Raw genomic sequence first — 22152 nt, 5'->3', positions numbered from 1 at the left:
TAAACTAGCAGGCTTTCATTTCTGCTAAAAGCTAGAAGGAGAGAGGCCTGTAGGTGGGAGGACAGGGGATGGGGGAGTGAAGTTCTGATGAAAAATATCTGGTATCTGAGTGAGGTTCTGATGACGTGGGGTTTGAGATGTATTTAAGGGTGAGTGGCCCATCACCTAATGGTAAGGGCTGTTAAGTCAGACCTAGGTTTAAATGTCAGTTTTGCAATTTAAAGCTGGGGGACCTGAACAAGTATTTAACTTCTGTGAGCTTTAAATTTCCTACACTAAAAGGTAATCATTAACACCTACCTGATGCATTTACTGTGAGCCTTAAATGAAACATTTGCGAACTGCTTCTGTGAGTGCTTGGAACTTAAAAATCACTTAGAAAATTATAGGTTTTATTTTAAATGTATAATTGAAGTTTTCTTGCTTCCTAAACATCACATTTTATCACTTACTGTGTGACTTGTAGCCAATTTCCCCCATTTCCTGAACTCTGGTTTCCATAATTATAAATGGAATCAATCCTACAGTGCTATATGAACAGTGCTTGGCATATAAGCAGATATTTAACTAATGTTACTTTTTGTAAAATGTAACGTGGTCCCTCAAAACAGAAAGAAGACCCCATAAACTGCAAAGCCCCTAAGTACTCAAATTTATATTTTCCTTAGTCATAATTATTTTTATAAGTACAACACAACACTGGGATTTGCCAATATATAACCCAGTATTTTTCAAAATAAGATTTTTCGTTTCACCTCTGCCTCTCCCTTACCAATTCTTTGAAACCAAAACCCTTCCACACCAGATGATCCTGGGTGCCAACGCCCTGCTGAACAGTTGGGAACACATCATAGTATTACTTCCTGATACTGGATAGCGTTGCGATACCCAATCCAGATGGGCAAAAGGACCAGAGCAGGACCACGGCCTCTCACTCACCACCGAGAACACAGCAATCAGAAAAACCAGCCCTGCTTTCCAGGGACATACAGACCAATGGCTAAGACAAGGAAACAAACAGTTATGATGTAGAATGTAGTTCTCATAAGAAAGGTAAAACGCCTCAAGGATTAAAAAAAAAAAGAAAACAGGAATGTTAGGATGTAGGGGGAATAAAAGACCTATGATGCAGACATTAAAAGGTCAGTTGATAAACTTGGACGTAGACTTTTAGAAAGAGGTCATTAAGCAGGAAGGCCAAGAGACAATGACGAGGTTTAATTCAGAGAGACAAATTTTAAATGCGTGGTGATAGACCTAATAAAATATGCTCCAACGTTACAGAGAGGGAAAAAAAAAAAGATGGAATAAAGTGCTCCTGACAAATCCAAATCATAGTAGGATTTCAACACAGTCTAGCACTGAACAGTCAATCAATCCAAGTCGACAAAGACAAAGTGAAAGTTTATTTATTTATATAATTTCAAGTTCAAGCTTAGAGCCACCTACAATCTCATCGGCTACAAAACCAGAGTAGCAAACACCCCAAGACAGACCTGGGAAAAACAGAACCTACACAGAGAAAAGGATATGAAAAACCCAGTTGTCCAACCCCAATCCAACCTCATTAATGCCACACGTTTGCCAAGTTCTAACCCCTCTTTCATACTTGGTAAAACGAAGGCACCCTCCCCTAATCACCCATCATCCTGGACTCAAACCTCAGGCCTCAAAATCATCCACAGCTCAGACCCTACGTAGTTACTGTCCCTACCACCAAGCACCCAAGCACTTCAGCAGGTTCCCACAGACCCACAACCAGAATCCTAAACAGACGGCAGATCGTATGTCTCCACCCACCTCCTCACCAGAGCATCAGTGAGAGGTGATCGCATGGCTTCTACCTGTGGATATTTGATGACAGCAAGTTCTCCATTCAAGTGGCAGCCTGTTCTGTGAATGAACTGTTCTAATGGTGGGGAGATGGCTTTTTTTTTCTCTGTAGCACCAAAATCAGCCTCCCCAGAATGACTTTTACCATTGGTTCTAAACCTCTGACTCCAGACCATCTTAAAGGAAAGAGAGGCAGAGGGAGAAATAGGAGAGAATGAGAGAGAAGTTACAAATAACCTCAGATTCAGCAACAGAGCTACCATATTTCAGTCCTTTAGATGAGACAAACAATTCTCTAACAACCACCCTGGGTCTCTAATGAAACAAAGCAATGGACAAGGAAATTATAAAGTAATGGAAATTGACTGTATTCCAATAAAAAAATTTTTTTTTAATTTTTAAAAAGTAATGGAAAACCCAACATATGAGCGTAGAGGTTGGGAAGGGAATGCACTATCCTGGGCAAAACTTTCTTTGATTCATATCCCACATGTTTTACTCTCCTGGCCACCAGCTCCCTCCATTTCCTCACTTGATCTCACAGTGGGCTCCAGCCCAGACTGGAAAGAGGGGGACACAAGAAAACTAGACAGATGGAGAGAAAGGTGGGCTTGGAGGTAAAAAGTGCTATTTCAATGGATATCCCAGAATATGGAACTCTTGCCTCAAGCTTCTGGGGACATGCTCTACAGCACTAAAATATTTTTTTAGGCCATTCCTACTAAAATCCACATGAGACATACAGGGTCCCAGTGGAACCCTAAGTGTGGTCAAACGAGGACATTATCTGGGGACAGATACCTACAACAGTCTCAAGGGTGTGGGCTTAATGATGCTTGAGTCTTTCTGCGCGGCTGCCTCCTCCCTACCTACCCACTCCTAAAAGTAACATAAAAAGGTAAAAGTCCTACCAGCCCATCTTTGGAGAATTTCTAGAGCCCTTCTTGCCCTTGGGGACCCAACATCCACACCTGCGTACAGGGTGGGGGCTGCAAAGTTCTTCTAATTAAGGCAGCGTAAAGTACGCCTGGCAGTCCCCTGGGATCTTTTTCAAGAAGTGAAACCTCCTGGTACAGCAGAAACTTTTTTGTATATCCTCTGGCTCTGATAAGTGTGATTAAACCAAAGTAATTGGGGCGAAGCCCAAGGTAGCAGAAGCCACTGATTTCCTGTCACCTGGTATCTGTCAGAGATCCCAGGCCTGGACCATCTCACTCACTCGCTGTGTGCTTGAGAAAGTAGCTGTCGAACTGAACTCAGCAGCAAGCATCCGAATCCTCCCTTGAGCCCTAAAGCCTTGGAGACTCAGGTAAGGAATCAATCAACTTGCTTTGTTTAAGTGACCAGAAGGGATGGATAAGGCATGGGATGATTTTGGAGACTGGAGATTGTTGGATTTAATTCTAGGGCTTCCTTGGTCAGGTTTTCTGAGAGTGTCATCATTTGAGGAGGGGCAATACCGAGGCTTGCTGCCCACCTACTACCTTAACCTTAATCTCTCTCTCTCTCAAGAATGACCCTGGCCAGTCAACTGCGAGTCATTCTACAAAAGTAGTCAATTGCATCATGTCCATTAAAGCATAGTGACTAACTTGCTGGGCTCAAACCTGAGCTCTACTATTTATTTACAAGCCATATAACCTCAGGCAAGTTACTAAACTTCTCTGTTCTTCAGTTTCCTCATCTATAAAATGGGGGCAGGAGTAATTAATACCCACTGCGTTATGATGATTAAATGAGCTCAAAACCTGAAGCTCTTAGAACCATCTGGTACCAAGTAAGAAAATAATCAGTCATGGCTCTAATGAAAATAACTCCATTCCTCTAGCTTTAAATGCTTTTGTCTCCAAAGATATCCCACTAAATGTGAATATCCCTGGATGGTGTTAAGCTTCTCAGGTAGAGCTGATGGCCAGGTGAAGGGTTCCTCTGGCAGGTGATTACAGATTGGAGCAAAAGCTCAAGTTCAGGGAAAGCTGAACTTCAGCAGTGATTGAGGAATCTGATCTAGCAGCCTTGGGAGGATGGATTAGAAAAGAGAAAGATGGAAGGTAGAAAAGCAAGATTTTTGTGCTAAACCAGGAGAGGAAATGAAAGGAGAGGAAATGAGAATCAAACTCATGGAGGGGGGGCAGTGCTGGGAGGGAGCACTGGAAGTAGAAAAAAAGTCCACGTGCAAAACAAGAGACTTTAAGGAGGTTGAAAGGGCATGACTTGGCCATTGACCCACCATGGGAGGTAAAGGAGCTGGAGAGGAACATGGCTCCAACGTTTTCAACCTGGGTGACGGGGAAGCAGAAATGAAACGATCTGAGGGATGCTGCCTGGCTTCTCAGCCCAGTCCTTGAAGCAAGCAGTTTCAACTGAGTGGCTCTGGCAGAAACTAGCTGCCAAGTGCGAAGGAGGGAGTGGGTGGTGAGGAAGTGGAGGAAGCGAGTGGAACGACACGCTTTTAAAAAGCTAGGGGTACAGGGCTGGGGAGACTGGGCAGTGGCCGGGGGACGGCGCTAGATTAAAGGCATGCGGCTTTGGGATTGGGGGACACTGCGGCGCGTTTTAATCCTAAAAAGGGTCCAGTAATAACAATTATTCTTTGAGCGGTTAATAGTTTATCAATTGCAAATGATCTCATGTTTTCAAAACAAGACTTTGAATAGAGATTGAGAGATCGGATCACAAAAGTTGCAAGGGACAGAGCTGGGACTAGCTTTTTCTGCTACACACCACCCTGAACAGAATGAGACTGAAAGATGCCAGACTGATTTCTCTGAAGGACTAACGTCTTGGTGGAAGGAGAGGGGCTGAGAAGCAAGTAAGGAAGGAAAGGAAGTAAGAACATTCTTCCTCAGAGATAAGCGCCCAGGAGGCCACAAAGGATAAAAATGCAAAACTATTTTGAGTGGCAAAGGAGGAAGTTGAGGTAACAAAAGCTAGGCAGCTTTGAACTTCACAGTAAATGATGGAATTATTGGACCTAAAAGCCATTATTCAAACCAAAACCCATAAAGACTGTGAGATCTTCTTCAGTGGATGGATGCAGAAACAGGGGTGCCTTTTAAAAATCAGAAAAGATTTGCAGAAATTGATATAATAAAATAGGGCCACGTCTGATACACTGAGTCCTCATTTTAATACAATTTAGTGAAAATAGAACCCTATTATTACCACATTTTGACCAACGTGGTCGGTAACCACTACTAGTGTACCAACGAGTCTTTGAGCACAATCGTTCACTGAACAACACACAGTTGAAACAAACAGTCATTGTTAACAATTAAGGGAAAAAACATGTAGGCTAAGGCTGCAGGAATCTACAATATCTGTAAGAGTGTATGGTCTAGTTTTATGTTCCCATAGAACGAAATCTTTCATTACTCAGTTAGTCTACAATGACCTGGCATAAAAACATGTATATATTTCAGAGAGATTATTTCCATAAAACATAAAGCAGCATATAGAAACAAGTATATTTATGTTTATAAACTATTTTACAGTAATATGTGTTGAAGGCTTTGTAGAAATATAGCTGTCATGGTGAGACATCGTTTTAAGAGAAATAAAATACTCCCCTCCAAAGGTCATTACTGCCATTAGCCGTTGTAGACACAGCTCAGGCAGGACTTGTTTACGTAAAAGGTTTATCCCACCGATCACACAGACATAGCCTTAGGCAGTTGAAAAATAAAGAAAAATTAAAATAATGGTAGTCCAATCATCTCCTTCTGTCCAATGGATGACCTTTGATCTTTAAGTTGTCCTCATTAAAACGAGCCCTCCAGACAGGAGTGTGGTGACTCCAAGCTCATTGCATACATATTCTGGAAAAATTAATTAACCCTTCAGAACCTCCATTTTCACATCTAAAAAAACACAAAATGCCCACTTAGTAAGGAAGGTGTTGGGGGAGTTGGAACTAGATACACAATAGCCCAGTAAACAACTTCAACTCTGTGGTTCAGCCCGTGGTGTAGCAGGAAGACCACCAACCTCAGAGCCTTGGTGGCTGCCTTCTGGTTTGGCTCCATCTATAGGTGCAAGGTCTTCACCAAGGCAATGTCCCAGCCCCAGGCCACAGCTTCCTCATTTGTCAAATGAGCAAATGGTTTCTGAGGTTCTGATTAGCCTTAAAAACTCTGCCTGGAGACCAGAATCAGTCTGTAAACTCCTTAGTGGTCGATATTCATACATTCCCTTGTGCTGGTGGTCTTGTGGGGTGGATTGTGGTACAAAGCAGATCCCTAAGACCACATGACATCTGGTAATCTAGAGCTGGGACAGAAACAAGTGTGGAGCACCCCAAGTCTCCTGTCTTCCCCTTCAGCCATGGCCCAGACAAGTATTCTGTTTTCAGCTGATTTACAGTCATCCACTTAGCACATCTGTTTGAAGAAGAAGGAAGAGATTCATAAGTGAAAGGCGGAAGTCCTATTCCCCACGGAGGACAAAGCAGCCTGGTACCATCGATACCCTGTTGGCTAGGCCTGAGTCCTCACTTTAAATCTCTGATGGTTATGTCACTTTGAACAGGTTACCTAACTTCTCTGTGCCCTTGTTACCCTTTCTACAAAATAGGGGCAGTGATTCATCCCTTGTCTACACTGTGAGGCTCAGATGAGATTCTAGGTGTGAAATGCCTTTGTTACTAGAAAGTGGGTACAGATGTGAGGCCTGGGAGACGCCCACGCACCTGTCCTACGGCAAGCCTGCAGGTGCCCGCCTCTGCGTGGCTTTAAAGATAAGCAAGCTGGACAGACAGCCTTGGCCTCCAAGGCCCCTTACATGACTTACAGTCAATAAAGACAAGGCCAAAGATGTGTCCCTCAAGAGAGATTTCCAGGGAGGGCCCAGGAAAGACCCAATAGGATTCATGTAAGTAACTGACATAAAGAAATGAATACCAAAGGGGATGACAAGATGAAGAGGGCTGAACAGTCCTAAAGTGTCAGAGCTGGAGAGGGACGTTTCTCTCCAGAAACGTGTAGACAAAGAATTCTACGAACAAACAGCATTTACTACTTTCTCCCTGCGTACTAGGTACTTTCACATGTGTTAACGAACTTATTTCTCACAACATGTCTGTGAAAGGGGTATTGTTCTCATTTTTCAGATAAAAAATAGAAATTAGTGCTCATAAGGGTAATAATATTAAGAACTAGAACAGCAACAAAAGCAGCTAATAATTATTGAGACACGAGTGCTATATATACATTTACTTCTTTGATAATATTTATGAAGACACTACTAAATCCAGGCATAATTTTAAATATTGAGTAAGAGAGAACACAAGATCTCTGCTTTGATGGAATTTATATTCTAGTGGGGAGAAACAGACAAGAAACAAGCAAACACATAAGGTAATTCCTCAAACTGATAAGGCCATGAAGCAAATAAAATGGGGTGTGGTGAGATGCACTGTGCACTAGGGGTTCAGGGAAGGCTTCTCTGAGAAGCTGACATCTGAGCTAGCCACGCCCCCAACAATGAAAAGACACCAGCCATGCACACACCACCAGCCCATTTAAGTCTTACAGCAACCCTATGAGATGAGAATGATTACTATCCCCATTTTATGGCTGAAGAACTTGAGACCCAGAGAATTTAAGAAACTTGCCCAAAGTTTCACAGCAAATAGAAGAATCATGACTTGAACCTAGGCACTCTGACTCAGGAAGCTATAGTCTTACACAGAAACTTAGAGAGCCTCCTTGACATGATTTACTCAAGGTCGCAGAGTTAGAGGTACGGGAAGACTGAATCAGGCCCTCTTCATTCCAAGGATGGCTCCCCATCATACTCCATCATGATGCATCTGGTCCATCACAATGGACAAAAGCAGATAAGCAAAAGGACAAGGACAAGTCAACACAAAGTACATTTTCCAATATGAAAGCGGACGAAAAGCATCCAAGGATGACAGACACACAGAACATACAGATATACGAGCATGATATTCTCTATGAAGAGAAAACATGTCCCAAACATGGTTGCCCAGAATAATGGCAGGGATCCCTGAGCCCGTCCATCCTTGTCTGAGACGCCCCCTCTGGACACTGTCTTGGGACATGGCAGTAGGGCTTGCCTCAGATCCAAAGCTGCCAGGAAGAGGCCATGCCTCCCATCAGTGACACCCACAGAGAGAAGACAGAGGGAAGTATTCAGATGCATGACACAAGACAAAAGGCTGCCAAAAATCCTGTTCTCTCTCTGCTCACTTAATTTTTTGCTCTATTTGTAGGAGTCTGGAGGGTGAAATGACGACACCCAGAAATTCGATGACTGGGGCTGTCCCAGCAGATCCCATGAAAGGTCCTATTTCCATGTATCCTGTCCAAAGACGGATTCCCAGGAGGGTGCCTTCAATGGTGGGCCCCACCCAAGGCTTCTTCTTGAGGGAATCTAAGGCTCTGGGGGTAAGTCGGTTGCCCTTCATTCCACACCCCAGGGATTCTCTGGCCTATAGAAGCAGATGCTGTAGGCCAGGTACAGAGTTCAAGCCGACCTGAGGGTACTTGATCCAGCCTGAGGTGTTCTTTCTGTCTGACACAGTGGGCAAAATCAGAGGTGTAAAGAGAAATTACCATGGTGATTTTATGCCCCTTAATTTTGAGGCTTGCAGAGTTAGGGGTCTCCCATCCCAGTTCATTACCCAGTTCAACATCCGAGGCATAACTGCCTTGGAAATGCCTCAGGTGGTGGGGAAAATGGATCCGAACCAGACAAGGGTCTTGATACCTTCAACACTTGCTTTTGGGCATCTTATGCAGCCCCACTCAGCTCAAGAGCTAGGGCTTCCAGCTTCGTCTCTGTTTTCTGACTGGTGATTTCAGTTCATCCATCAGTGCCCCTGTTCCCTCCCTAGGCTGTCCAGATTATGAATGGGCTCTTCCACATTGCCATAGGCGGCTTCCTGTTGATCCACATGGAGGTCTACGTACCGATCTGTGTAATTCTGTGGTACCCTTTCTGGGGAGGCATTATGGTGAGTAAAAACTAACAACCATTTGGGGAGTGATGCAGACAAAAACATTAAAAAGCTCCACAGGAATATACTTGATGATTTCCGTGTAGAAGAAAACATAGGAAGGAAGTAGGTTATCTGGTTGAAGGAATTTAGCAGAAATAGAGGTTGACTAAATAGAGCATGAGTCCCACAGTTGAGTGGGCATGCTTGATGGGAATTCAGAGAAAGCTGCCCTACATGGATCTCCACAGGGAAGGAAGACTGCCCAAAGCAGGACCTCTCCAAGTCAATGGCGGGGGCTAAGGCGGGGTGGGGGTGTGGGTACTAGACATTTGGACTGTAGAAGAGCATGATATTTCAGAAAGCAAAGAGGAGCAGGAACACCCCACTTCCTTCTGCCTGGCCCTTCTTCCCTACAGTTCTCTTTAGTTACTGTCCACGTGGTGAAATCAGTCTCAACCCAAATAAATCTCCTCTCACTTATCAGCAGAGCAGTATTCCTTATGTCTGTCTCATGTGCATGTCTTCCAAGCTCGTAGCCCTGTCTGGATGTGGTACAGGGCAGTGATGTTTACATCACCATGACACTTTCATAGTCACTATTATAAACATGAGTCCAGGATTGAAATTTCCAGAACAAGAAGAGATGGATTAGAACATGAGTTTCCTACACTTTACAGCCTGAACAGTGGAAAAGGAAGATGAGACATAATGATCACTTCCTGTGATTATTTTAATAGCATCATATGACATTCAGGCCAAGTATTTCTTCTACTTTGATTCACTCTTTGATCTCCACCAAAGCTATGTAAATCACTGTGAACTCCAAAGAGCAATTCCACAAGTCCACAGATGAAAGAAAGAAAGAAAGAAAGAAAGAAAGAAAGAAAGAAAGAAAGAAAGAAAGAAAGAAAGAAAGAAAGAAAGAAAGAAAGAAAGAAAGAAGGAAGGAGGGAAGGAAGGAGGAAGGAGGGAAGGAAGGAGGGAGGGAGGGAGGGAGGAAAGGAAAGAAGGAAGGAAGGAAGGAGGGAAGGAAGGAAGGAAGGGAAACTAAAAATAAAACTTTCAGATTCACAGTGTGAGTACTAATTGGCATGGAAATACCAGTTCTGCCTCTGGTCTTAGTATATTTCTGGTCACAGCTCCCCAGTCAGTTGACTAAAAGGCATGGACTGAATGCGGCTGAATCTGAATAAAGGAGAGATATGGCTGAAAAAGTGAATGAATCCAATAAAAAGGGCTGGATAATTTAGTGAAAGTGGTGAAAGTGTGGATAACTTTTTGACAACCACTTCTCAATGTTTAAAGTGATCTCCCTCTCTGTCTGCCCTCCTCTCTCCCTCCCTGCTGCTCCTCCCATCTCTCCCACCCGCTTCCCCACCCACCACCTTTCTTTTTACAGTTTATCATTTCCGGATCACTCCTGGCAGCGGCGGCGGAGAAAAACTCCAGGGAGAGTTTGGCAAGTGATCGTTATGTCCTTCTTCCCCACACATCAGAGAAAATTATCTATTTTCTCAGTTGAAATCAAGGACCTTGCAGACCTTTGGAATCACAGTAGTACTGAGTTATCTCTTAATCTGAAAAAGCAAAAGATCTTCTATGATGCTGTTGTTGGCTTTCTTCATTAAAAAAAGAGGGAGGGGGATGAGGTCCACCTGAAATATGTCCATGGAAATAGAATTAAAGGCAGATCAGTAAAGAGCATGCTTATGGTCTTAGGAATGTGAAATGCTCCGTGAGACTAAGATCTCTTTGAAAGCCCTGTCGTTTCTCAGACCAGGATTTAGGAAGACTGTGTAATCAATGTTGTGATTGACTCAAGTCCTAGTTAACCCTGAGCTGTAACCTTGAGCAAGTCAGTCTACTTCTACGTACCTCTGAGTTTTCCCCCAGAGAATGGAGATGACAGTCCTTGCTATTGTATGCAATTATCCTGAGGGTAAACTGGAGTCACGCATATGAAGGTGCCTCAGAGGCTAGGAAGAGCTAGAGTGTTCTGCTACGTATAAGCCCTTGGGACACAGTCACATCCAGGAAGAACTCCCAATTCTCTGCAGGTCAAGAGCTTACCAGCAAGTTTCCTTCCTCAGCTTTTTTTACACTTACTAAGCTATAACTAATTTAAGTCACTTGCAAAATCAGTGAGGGACTGAGGAGATTAAGATGGCACCTCTCTGGAGGTAGTCTGACAAACTCAATTTGGAGGGGAGGGGGCGCTGTTTATGAAGATCAAGTTGTATTTCTTCTCCAAACACAGCCAGTCCTACTGACTTGCCACCTGTAGGTCGTACAACCCGGGGTGAAGTATGTGTCTTAAAATAATCATCAATAACCCCGTATCATTATGGTACTTGTCACATATATCTTCCTGTTTCAACCTTGTATCCCTGCAAGGTAGAATGGACACACAGGCATCCTCTTACCCGTGCTACCCAGAGACATCAGCTCTAATTGTATTTTGAAAGATGTCTGACTGGTGCTGACTGCATCCTATGTCAACAGGGAGCAGGTGTTACTGTTCTCGCTGCAGGCTTTTTCCACTTGATGGTTTGGACCTACAGGGTTCTATCTGCTCTGTCCCTACCTATACCCACAATACCATCCTGATTCACTGTGCTGAGGAACCTTCTTCTCTCTCTCCCTTCTCCCCTCTTATGCAGAAAGATAGAACCTGGTTACTACTTATTTTCATTTACTCAACCATTGGGTACCGAATGCCTAGTAGGATGGTGGCAGTGGCAGAGAAAGCAAGTACGAGGATCACTCATAGAATGCTTTCTTGATAAACTGACTGGATGGTGACGGCATGAAGGAGACAGGGAAGACTGAGAAAGGAACAGGCTTGAGATCTGGAGGTTTTTTCCTTTTTTAATTTTATAGTGACCAAGAGACTAAAAACAACCAAGAGAAGTCTAATTTAGTATGATTTAGGTGTAGTACTTTTTTGAGTCAGGGGAATGGGATCTGAAATTCCATCCTACCTTATATTCTCTAATTATGAATTAAGCCCAATTGATAAAATTTATGTATCTGTTTCAGGTCAAAGGGAAAATCATAATGAACTCGTTGAGTCTCTTTGCTGCGATTTCTGGAGTAATTTTTTTGATCATGGACATATTTAATATCACAATTTCCCATTTTTTTAAAATGAAGACTTTGAATTTTATTAAAGTTCCCACGCCATACATTAACATACACGACTGTGAACCAGCTAACCCCACTGACAAAAACTCTCTATCTATGAAATATTGTGACAGCATACGATCTGTGTTCTTGGTAAGTGTGAAACTAGATTTATTTTCAGGGAGGAAGTATGGCATTTTTCTTATGACCATAAGCTCTGGATCCAGACTGTCTATGTCTGTTACTTATTGCCTATACAGCTTTGAGCAAGAATTTTAGCCACTCTGTACTTCAGTTTCTTCAACTGTAAAATGGGGAAGGTAACAGTACTTATAAGGCTGTTTTGAGGGACGAGTTAACACATGCAAAGCAGGTAGAATAGTGTTTGGTAGATAGAAAGTGCTACTTTAGTGTTTACTTTAAAATGTACCATTATTATATTATCATTAATGGAATTAATATTCATTATTATTATTGATTAAGATGAATACTGAAGAAGCTAAGTTGTAATGAACATCTTTTGCCTCAAGGACTTTTTTGGTATAGAGTTTGAAGGGGGAAAAAAATGCATCTCCCAAGTATGTAGAAGTTTCCTTCCCATGATACCACACCACCTAAAGCTGGATACACTTAATCTGGGACTCAGGAGTTATTCCTGCCTACATAGAATTGATTTTTCAACTAATTATTACTGCCTTGCTTTCTTTTTTTCGTTTCTTTTTTTTGTTTGTTTGTTTTTGGTATTACCATTTATTTATTCATATGTGCGTGCGTGTGTGTGTGTATGTGTGTGTGTGTGTGTGTGTGTGTGTGTATATGTGTGTATATATATATATGTGTGTGTGTGTATGTATATATATAAAAAAACACCTTTATTGTGGTATGATTCCCCTACAGTAAAATACACATATTTCAGATGTACAATTTGATGAATTTTGATAGATGCATACCCCAATGAAACTACCACCACAGTCAAGATAGCTAACATTTCTATTACTCCCCAAGAGTTGCAAATTTTGAATTCCTGATTTATCCCTCCCCACCTCTTTTATCCCCTGGTAACCATAAGGTTGTTCTCTATGTCAGTGAATCCATTTCTGTTTTGTAGATAAATTCATTTGTGTCTTTTTTTTAGATTACACATATGAGTGATATCGTATGGTACTTTTCTTTCTCTTTTTGACTTACTTCACTTAGAATGATGATCTCCAGGTCATCCATGTTGCTGCAAGTGGCATTATTTTACTCTCTTTTTATGGCCGAGTAGTATTCATCATTGTATATATATACCACATCTTCTTTATCCAGTCATCTGTCGATGGACATTTGGGTTGTTTCCATGTCTTGGCTATTATAAATAGTGCTGCTGTGAACACTGGGGTTCATGTGTCTTTTCAAACTATGTTTTCCTCTGGATATATGCCCAGGAATAGGATTGCTGAATCATAGGGTAAGTTCATTTTTAGTTTTTTAAGGAACTTCTATACTGACCTCCATAGTGGCTGCACTAATTTTTATTCCCCCCAGAAGTGTAGGAGGGTTCCTTTTCACCACACCCTCTCTAGCATTTGTCATTTGTGGCCTTTTTAATGATGGCCATTCTGTCTGGTGTAAGGTGATATCTCATTTGTACTTCTGATTTGCATTTTTCTAACAGTGATGTTGAGCATCTTTTCAGGTACTTGTTGGCCATCTGGATGTCTGCTCTGGAGAGATGTCTCTTTAGGTCTTCTGTCCATTTTTCGATTGGGTTGCTTGCTTTTTTGATATTAAGCTGTAAGAGCTGTTGGAAATTATTAAATAATTTTGGAAATTTAGTCCCTTGTCAGCTGCATCATTTGCAAATATTTCCTTCCATTATGTAGGCTGTCTTTTCACTTTTTTGATGGTATCCTTAGCTGTGCAAAAGCTTTTATGTTTAATTAGATCCCATTTGTTTACTTTTTGCTTTTATTTCCATTACTCTAGGAGCCAGTTTGAAAAAAATAATTCCATGATTTATGTCAAAGGGTGTTCTCCTCTAGGAGTTTTATAGTATCTGGTCTTACATTTAGATCTTTAATTCATTTTGAGTTTATTTTTGTATATCATGTTAGAGAATGTTCTACTTTCAGTCTTTTACATGTAGCTGTCCAGTTTTCCCAGCACCACTTATTGAAGAGACTGTCTTTTCTCCATTGTATATTCTTGCCTCATTTGTCATAGATTAATTGACCACAAGTGCGTGGGTTTATTTCTGGACTTTCCATCCTGTTCCATTGAGCTATGTGTCTGTTTTTGTGCCAGTACCATACTGTTTTGATTACGGTAGCTTTGTAGTATAGTCTGAAGTCAGGGAGCATGATTTCCCCAACTCCACTCTCCTTTTTCAAGACATTTTGGCTATCTGGGGCCTTTTGTGTTTCGATCAAATTTTAACATTTTTTGTTCCAGCTCTGTGAAAAACATCATTGGTAATTTGATAGGGATTGCACTGAATCTGCATATTGCCTTGCATAGTGTGGCCATTTTAACAATATCCATCTCTTCTAATCCAAGAATGCAGTATATCTTTCCATCTGTTTATGTCATGTTCAATTTCTTTCATCAGTGTCTTATACTTTTCAGAGTACAGGTCCTTTGCCTCCTGGGTACGTTTAATCCTAGGTATTTTATTCTTTTTGGTGCGATGGTAAATGGGATTGTTTCCTTAATTTCTTTTTCTGCTATGTCATTGTTAGTATATAGAAATGCAACTGACTTCTATATATTAATCTTATATCTTGCAACTTTACCAAATTCATTGATGAGCTCTAGTAGTTTTCTGGTTGCTTCTTTAGGGTTTTCTATATATAAGTATCATATGATCTGTGAACAGTGGCAGTTTTATTTCTTCTATTCTGATTTGGATTCCCTTTATTTCTTTTTCTTCTCTGATTGCTATGGCTAGGACTTCCAAAACTGTTGAATACAAGTGTCAAGAGTGGGCATCCTTGTCTTGTTCCTGATCTTAGAGGGAATGCTTTCAGCTTTTCACCATTAGTATGATGTTAGCTGTGGGTCTGTCATATATGGCCTTTATTATGTTGAGTTATGTTCCCTCTATGCCCACTTTCTGGAGAGTTACAATATATGGATGTTGAATTTTATCAAAAGCTTTTTCTGTATCTATTGAGATGATCATATGGTTTCTGTTCTTCAATTTGTTCATGTGGTGTATCACACTGATTGATTTGAAAATATTGAAGAATCCTTGCATCCCTGGGTTAAATCCCACTTGATCATGGTGTATGATCTTTTTAATTCATTGTTGGAGTCAATTTGCTAGTATTTTGTTGAGAATTTTTGCATCTATATTCATAAGTGATATTGGCCTGTAATTTTCTTTTTTCATGATATCTTTGTCAGGGTGATGGTGGCTTCATAGAATGAGTTCAGAAGTATTCTTTCCTCTGCAATTTTTCAGAATAGTTTCCGAAGGATAGGTGTTAACTCTTCTCTAAATGTTTGGTAGAATTCACCTGTGAAGCCATCTGATCCTGAACTTTTGTTTGTTGGGTGATTTTTAACTACTGATTCAATTTCAGTACTGGTAACTGGTCTATTCATATTTTCTATTTCTTCCTTATTCAGTCTTGGCAAATTGTACCTTTCTAAGAAATTGTCCATTTCTTCTAGGTTGTCCTTTTGTTGGTGTACAGTTGCTCATAGTAGCCTCTTACGATCCCTTGCATTTCTGTGGTGTTGGTTGTGACTTCTCTTTCATTTCTGATTTTATTAATTTGGGCCCTCTCCCTTTTATTCTTGATGAGTCTGAGTAAAAGGTTTATCAATTTTGTTTATCATTTCAAAGAACAAGCTTTTGTTTCATTGATCTTTTCTATTGCTTTTTTAGTCTCTATTTCATTTATTTCAAGTCTTTATGATTTCTTTTCTTCTACTAACGTTGGGTTTTGTTTGTTCTTCTTTCTCCAGCTACTTTACGTGTAAGATTAAGTGTTTATTTAAGGTTTCTCTTGTTTTCTGAGGTAGGTTTGTATCACTATAAACTTCCCTCTTAGAACTACTTTTGCTGTGTCCCAGAGGTTTTAGATCATTGTGTTTTCGTTTTCATTTGTCTCAAAGAATTTTTTGATTTCCTCTTTGATTTCTTCAGTGATCTACTGGTTGTTTAGTAGGATATTGTTTAGCCTCCACGTGTTTGCAGTTTTTTTCTTGTAGTTGATTTCTAACCTCATAGCGTTGTGGTCAGAAAAGATGCTTGGTGTGACTTCAATTTTCTTAAATTTACTGAGGCTTGCTTTGTGGGCCAACATGTGATTGACTCTGGAGAATGTACCATGTGCACTTAAGAATGTGTATTCTGTTGATTTCTGATGGAATACTCTACAGATGTCAATTAAGTCCATCTGGCCTAAGTATCATTTAGGGTCTGTATTTCCTCATTGACTTTCTGTCTGGATGATCTGTCCATTGATATAAATGGGTGTTAAGGTCCCCACTATTATTGTGTTATTGTTGATCTCTCCTTTTATGTTTGTTAACAACTGCCTTATATATTAAGGAGCTCCTATGTTGGGTGCATATATATTTACAATTGTTATAACTTCTTCTTGGATTGATCCCTTGAGCATTATGTAGTGTCCTTCTTTGTTTCTTATAACAGTCTTTAAGCATCTATTTTGTCTGATAAAAGTGTTGCTATTCCAGCTTTCTTTTGGTTTCTGTTTGCATGGAGTAGTTTTTTCCATCCATGCACCTGCAGTCTGCATGTGTGTCTAACTCTGAAGTGGGTGTCTTATAGACAGCACATATATGGGTCTTGTTTTTGTATCCATTCAGCCAGTCATATCTTTTGGTTGGAGCATTTAATCCATTTACATTTAAGGTAATTATCGATACGTATGTTCTTATTGCCATTTTGTTAACTGTTTTTGGTTTGTTCTGTAGGTCTTTTTTCTCTCTTTCTTCTTTTTGTTCTCTTTTCTTATGGTTTGATGACCAGAGAAGTTCCTTTAACATTTGTTGTAAAGCTGGTTTGGTGGTACTAAATTCTTTTAGGTTTTGCTTATTTGTGAAGTTTTTGATTTCTCCATCAAATCTGAACAAGAGCATTGCTGGATAGAGTTTTCTTGGTTTTTTCCAAGAAAGTTTTTCCCTTTCACCACTTTAAATCGTGCCACTCCCTTCTAGCCTGTAGAGTTTCTGCTGAGAAATCAGCTGATAACCTTATGGGAATTCCCTTGTATGTTATTTGTTGCTTTTCTCTTGCTGACTTTAATATTTTCTCCTTATCCTTAATTTTTGTCAGTTTGATTACTATGTGCCTTGGCGTGTTCCTCTTTGGGTTAAAGAGGAACTGTGTGGAACTCTGTGCTTCCTGGACTTGGGTACTGTTTCATTTCCCAAGTTAGGGAAGTTGTTAGCTATTATCTCTTCAAATATTTTCTCAGGTCCTTCCTCTCCCTCTTCTCTTTCTGGGACCCCTGTAATGCAAATATTAGTGTGCTTCATGCTATCCCAGAGTTCTTTTAAACTATCTTCATTTCCTTTCATTCTTTTTTCTTTTTTCTGTTCTGCAGTGGTGACTTCCACTAATCTGTCTTCTAGCTCATTGATCCATTCTTCAGCCTCATTTAGTCTATTCTTGGTTCCTTCTAGTGTGTTTTTCATTTCAGTAATTGTATTCTTCAGCTCTGTTTGGGTATTTTTATATTTTCTAATCCTTTGCTAAAAACTTCACTCTGTGCGTCTATACTCCTCCTGAGTTCTCTGAAACTCTTCGCCATATTTACTCTAAACTCTTTCTGAGATAGATTGCCTGTCTCCCCATCACTTATTTCTTCTGGGATTTTATCTTGTGCCTTGGCCTGAAAGATATTCTTCTGCTGCCTCATACTGTCTCTCTTTCTATCTGTATTTTTAGGTAGGTTAGTTACACTTCTTGACCTTGGAGATGTGGCCCTCTGTGGGAGATGTTCTATGCATCCCAGCAGTATACTCCTCTCTTGTCACCCAAGGGCCAGGGTCTAGCCAGTCCCGGGTGAAGTCTGGCCTGTATTTGCAGATTCCTTCCACAAGCTTTGGGATTGTAGTTTCCTTATTTCTGGTGTCTGCCCCCTGGTGGATGAGGCTAGACTAGAGGCTTGTGCAGGTTTCCTGGCAGGAGGAGTCAGTGCCTGCCCACTGCTCAGTGGAGCTTGGTCCTGGCCCTCTAGTGGGTAAGTCTGTGTCTAGGGGTGTGTCTAGAGGTGACTGTGGTTCAGGAAGTCTTCTGATGGGTGGGACTGTGTTCCCACCCAGTATGTTGCTTGGTCTGAGACTTCCCAGAACTTAAGCCTACAGGCTGTTGGGTGGGGCTAAGGCTTGGTGCTAATGACCCAAGCAGCCTCCAGGAAAGCTCATGTAGATAAACACTCCAGGAATGTCTTTTCCCCCACCAGCTTTTATCTCCCCAGGGTGAGCCACAGCTGCCCCCTACCTCCCCAGGAGACCTTCCAAAACCAGCAGGAAGGTCTGGCCCAGGTTCCGATAAAGTCACTGCCTCTGCCTTTGGACCTGGCATGCACAAAATTTTGTTTGCACTTCCCAAGAGAGTGAAATCTCTGTTTCTTCCAGTCCTGGGAGTTAAGCCCCATTGGCCTTCAAAATCAGATGTTCTGGAGTCTTCTTCTCCCGGTGCTAGAACCCCAGGCTGGGGAGCCTGACGTGGGGCTCTGAACTCTCATTCTTGTGGAAGGGCCTCTGTAACTTAATTATTCTTCAGCTTGTGGTTGCCCTCTTGGAGGGGATGGGGACCAATTATATCATGAGTACGCCCCTCCTACTGTCCTGCTGAGCTTCCCTCTTTATGTTTCCACTTGAAGAGGATCTTCGTTGCTAGTCCCAGTCTTTTTTTTTTTTTTTTTTTTTTTTTTTTTTTGATGGTTATTTAGCAGTCAGTTATGGTTTTGTTGTAGGCATGAGGATAGGCAAGCTCGTGGTCCTACTACTCCACCATCTTGACTGGAAGTCCCATTATTCCCTTACTTTCTGTCAGCAACATGATTAACTATCTGTTGTGTGACAGGAGTTGTGCTAAGGGTTAGGGTTATACAAATACTAGTAGTTTCTATAGTTAGTCATTACTCCCCTCAAGAATTAATCTTTTATTCATTTAATTTTAGTCAACAGTCATTTACTGACTACCAACCATATTCTTACATTTTCATTATTACATTTTCACCCTCATTTTACTGTTCTTCAGGGCATTTTTGCATTGTTGCTGATCTTTGCTTTATGCCAGAAACTTGTGACAGCTGGCATTGTTGAGACTGAATGGAAAAAAATGTGCTCCAGACGCAAAGCTGTAAGTAGAATATAGTTCACAACCCTCCTCTAGGAAAATCACACCTACAAAGGATCATTTATGGAGAATGTAATCTGATGAGACTTTGGGACTGGGAGCGTCATGGAAAAAAATGACCCTGGGGGGCAGAAAATACCAATAATGAGGGAAAATGAAATAAGTTTAAAGGGTGGACAGAGGATCCAGTTCTATGGTATGTGCATCATCTTAATAACCCTGAGTTCTGTTTGACTTCCATCATCCACCTTGATTTCAGGATTCCATACTTAATGTATAAATGCATGGCTCAAGGTCAAAGACTGATTAAGGCCACTAGTTCTCCCACTTCATCCTCAGTATCCCCTTCTCCCCACTCTTTTCATAAAATCCCTCTTCCAAAACAATAAGTTCAAGGTGGTTCCACAATTGGGAGATATGAATATCCCCGTGACAGATTTATTATCAATGGCTTCAGAACCATAGAATGTTGGGTTTGGAACAGAATTTAGAAATCATCATTAATTCCTTCATTTCACAAATGAGGAAAATAGGATTAGAGAGAGAAGATTATTTCCCAAGGTTATCTTGAAGAAAGGCCAATCAAAACTAAAATCTAAATTCCTCCACTATTGCAGTGTTCTTTTCCAAATACTGAATGATCATTCCAGGCAAAGTGTCAGATATCCACTGGACTTGAGAATGAGCCTTGATAAGTGATGTGGTATGGATTTTTGAACAGCTGGGAAATCAATCCTGGGATTTGGAAACATGTAGAAAACAATATAAATAACATAAAAACTAGGAAGTATTTGATATTCGGACAGAGTGTTGAGAGATGTTCCCTTTGATAAAGGTCAAGAAAAATGTATTCAATTTTGTGTTTTAGAATATAGTTCTCCTGTCAGCTGAAGAAAAAAAAGAACAGGCAATTGAAATAAAAGAAGAGGTGGTTGAGCAGCCTGAAATAGCTCCCCAACCAAAGAATGAAGAAGACATTGAAATTATTCCAGTCCAAGAAGAAGAAGAAGAAACAGAAATAAACTTCCCAGAACCTCCCGAAGAGCAGGAATCCTCACCAATAGAAAATGATGGTGCCCCTTAAACTACTTTTCTGTTTTCCGTTTTCCTTTTCTTAAGCATCAGTGTTCACAGCTTCCAGGAGACATAGTTACCCCCACTTCTGGAGGTATTCTGCCTGCATCCTGCACATCTCTCTCTGGTCTTTACATGGAGTGACCACAGCTCCCTTCTCCCATCCTCATTCAGAGAGTGAATTATATAGGCCCTTGTAGCAGATCGTGTCGTCGTGTTTCTTGTTTAGGACAGTTTTCTTACATTAAAAGAAAAGGCTGAATAAGGGCTGCAGAACGTGATTCCTTATTAGCCTTTTCCTTGGGTAAGGTATAGTAGTAGTTGCAGTAGTTGCAGTAGTAGCAGCAATAGTAGGGTTGGTTTGGGTTTTTTTTGTTTTTTGTTTTTTGTTTCATTTTTCCCTTTGCAGTATGGAGACTCCACACCAGGAGAAAAAAAAAAAGTGTTCCATGCCATCCCTAAACTGATCTAAACTCCTTCCACATCTACATTTTTTGTGCAGTCTCTTTAGCACCACTGTTTTAAGGAAAGTAAAAAAATAATAATAATGAGGTATAATAAAGAACCTATTCTGACTATGTTTCTATGGGGCTGGCACTGTGGTCTCCACACCCCATCAGTGAAGCTCTAAGGAGCCAGTACTCAGCCTTGTCTTTGTACAAAGAGCACTGGTTTTACATGGACATGACGTCACTCTCTGTCTTAACTTTCCCAAACTCCTGCTCTAGCCTCTTGTCTTGCACTGTCTACCTACTTTCAGCCTTTCATCAAGAGAAGAAAGAATGAAAGAAAAAAATGCCACCATGAGTACCCAAACTGCATATGGTAATCAATACTTGTATTTGTAGAATATTTTCCAGTTCATAAAGTATTTTATCAAATAATTGTGATTGGTCTTCCATGATCAAGGAAAAAAATCCCTATCTCTATTTTACAAATGATTCAAAGAGGCCAAGTAGCTTGTAAATAAGGAAAGGTAATTTGTCAATGGTCACAGCTAGCAATTTTGAGAGCCTTGTTTCATACTCAGATCTTCTTATTCAAATGCTGTCATGTTTGAAATAAACAAATTGCCTATCCAATGCCTGCATAAATCACTAGAGAGCCATGTCAACAGGTTTTATCAAGCACCTACCCCCTGAGTAGCACGAAACAGGTGTTGAGAGAGACATACACAAGAGTCAGAAATCAGGTTTTACCCCTTGGTGATAAAAAGACTTAGACGTTCACAAACTTCAAAGAATCATTCATATATAATTAGCTGTCAGATTATATAATGCAGACACTAAGTGCTACAGGCATTCTGAGAAAGATCATACTTGAAAACAGCATAATTAGTTACAATGCCAAACCGTAGGGAATAGTTACCCTACTTCCCGATTCTTGCTCATATTTAGAGATACTAGTACTTACCTACACCTGGAAAGATGTCACTATAATCTATCAACTACATTTGAGCATTTGCTACATGCTGAGTGCTACCAGACTCTGGCAGGTATATAGACAATGTAATTGCCCCCCTCTGTGATATTTCCACTTTGTTAGGGTCCACCAATGGAAGACAGTTCCTGTGATTAGAAAAAAAAAAAAGGAAGTGGGATATTTTCTGTCTATGTAACATCCTCAAAATGGCTTTAAATGAATAAAACTGTATTTGTGTTCTTGTCAGCAACAGATGATTCCAACATGATATTTCCCCAGTCTTTTTTACTCTTGTAGCATTTTGACTATGGGAGGCTCCTGCAGCCGTAAGCATGTTCACATAACCCCAATCTGGGTTTGAACTGTGAGACATCAGGACACTGACTATTCATGTCAATATACTCTTACACAC

The 22152-nt window shown here is 40.8% G+C and overlaps 1 protein-coding gene across 1 annotated transcript; it reads left to right on the top strand.

Moving 5' to 3' along the window:
* The first annotated feature begins 2985 nt into the window (after positions 1–2985).
* Positions 2986–21990, top strand: MS4A1 (membrane spanning 4-domains A1). Its single transcript, XM_010956367.3, has 7 exons — positions 2986–3142; positions 8069–8243; positions 8693–8812; positions 10197–10256; positions 11837–12073; positions 19146–19247; positions 20113–21990. Exons 2-7 carry the CDS (start codon positions 8085–8087, stop codon positions 20326–20328), a joined length of 894 nt encoding a protein of 297 aa, XP_010954669.1. The 5' UTR covers positions 2986–3142; positions 8069–8084; the 3' UTR covers positions 20329–21990.
* Positions 21991–22152: the final 162 nt, after the last annotated feature.

Source organism: Camelus bactrianus, chromosome 10 (assembly GCF_048773025.1).
Source record: "Camelus bactrianus isolate YW-2024 breed Bactrian camel chromosome 10, ASM4877302v1, whole genome shotgun sequence".
NCBI classification, from domain to species: Eukaryota; Metazoa; Chordata; class Mammalia; order Artiodactyla; family Camelidae; genus Camelus; species Camelus bactrianus.
This window is presented reverse-complemented; position numbering and strand designations above follow the sequence as displayed.

What these genes read in the sequence shown, in the direction of transcription:
- MS4A1 (XM_010956367.3), top strand. Translation starts at nt 8,085, where the DNA reads ATGACGACACCCAGAAATTCGATGACTGGGGCTGTCCCAGCAGATCCC. An exon ending in CTTTCTGGGGAGGCATTATG is followed by an intron (nt 8,813 to 10,196) that starts GTGAGTAAAAAC and finishes TTCTTTTTACAG; the next exon opens with TTTATCATTTCCGGATCACT. An exon ending in GCATACGATCTGTGTTCTTG is followed by an intron (nt 12,074 to 19,145) that starts GTAAGTGTGAAA and finishes ACTGTTCTTCAG; the next exon opens with GGCATTTTTGCATTGTTGCT.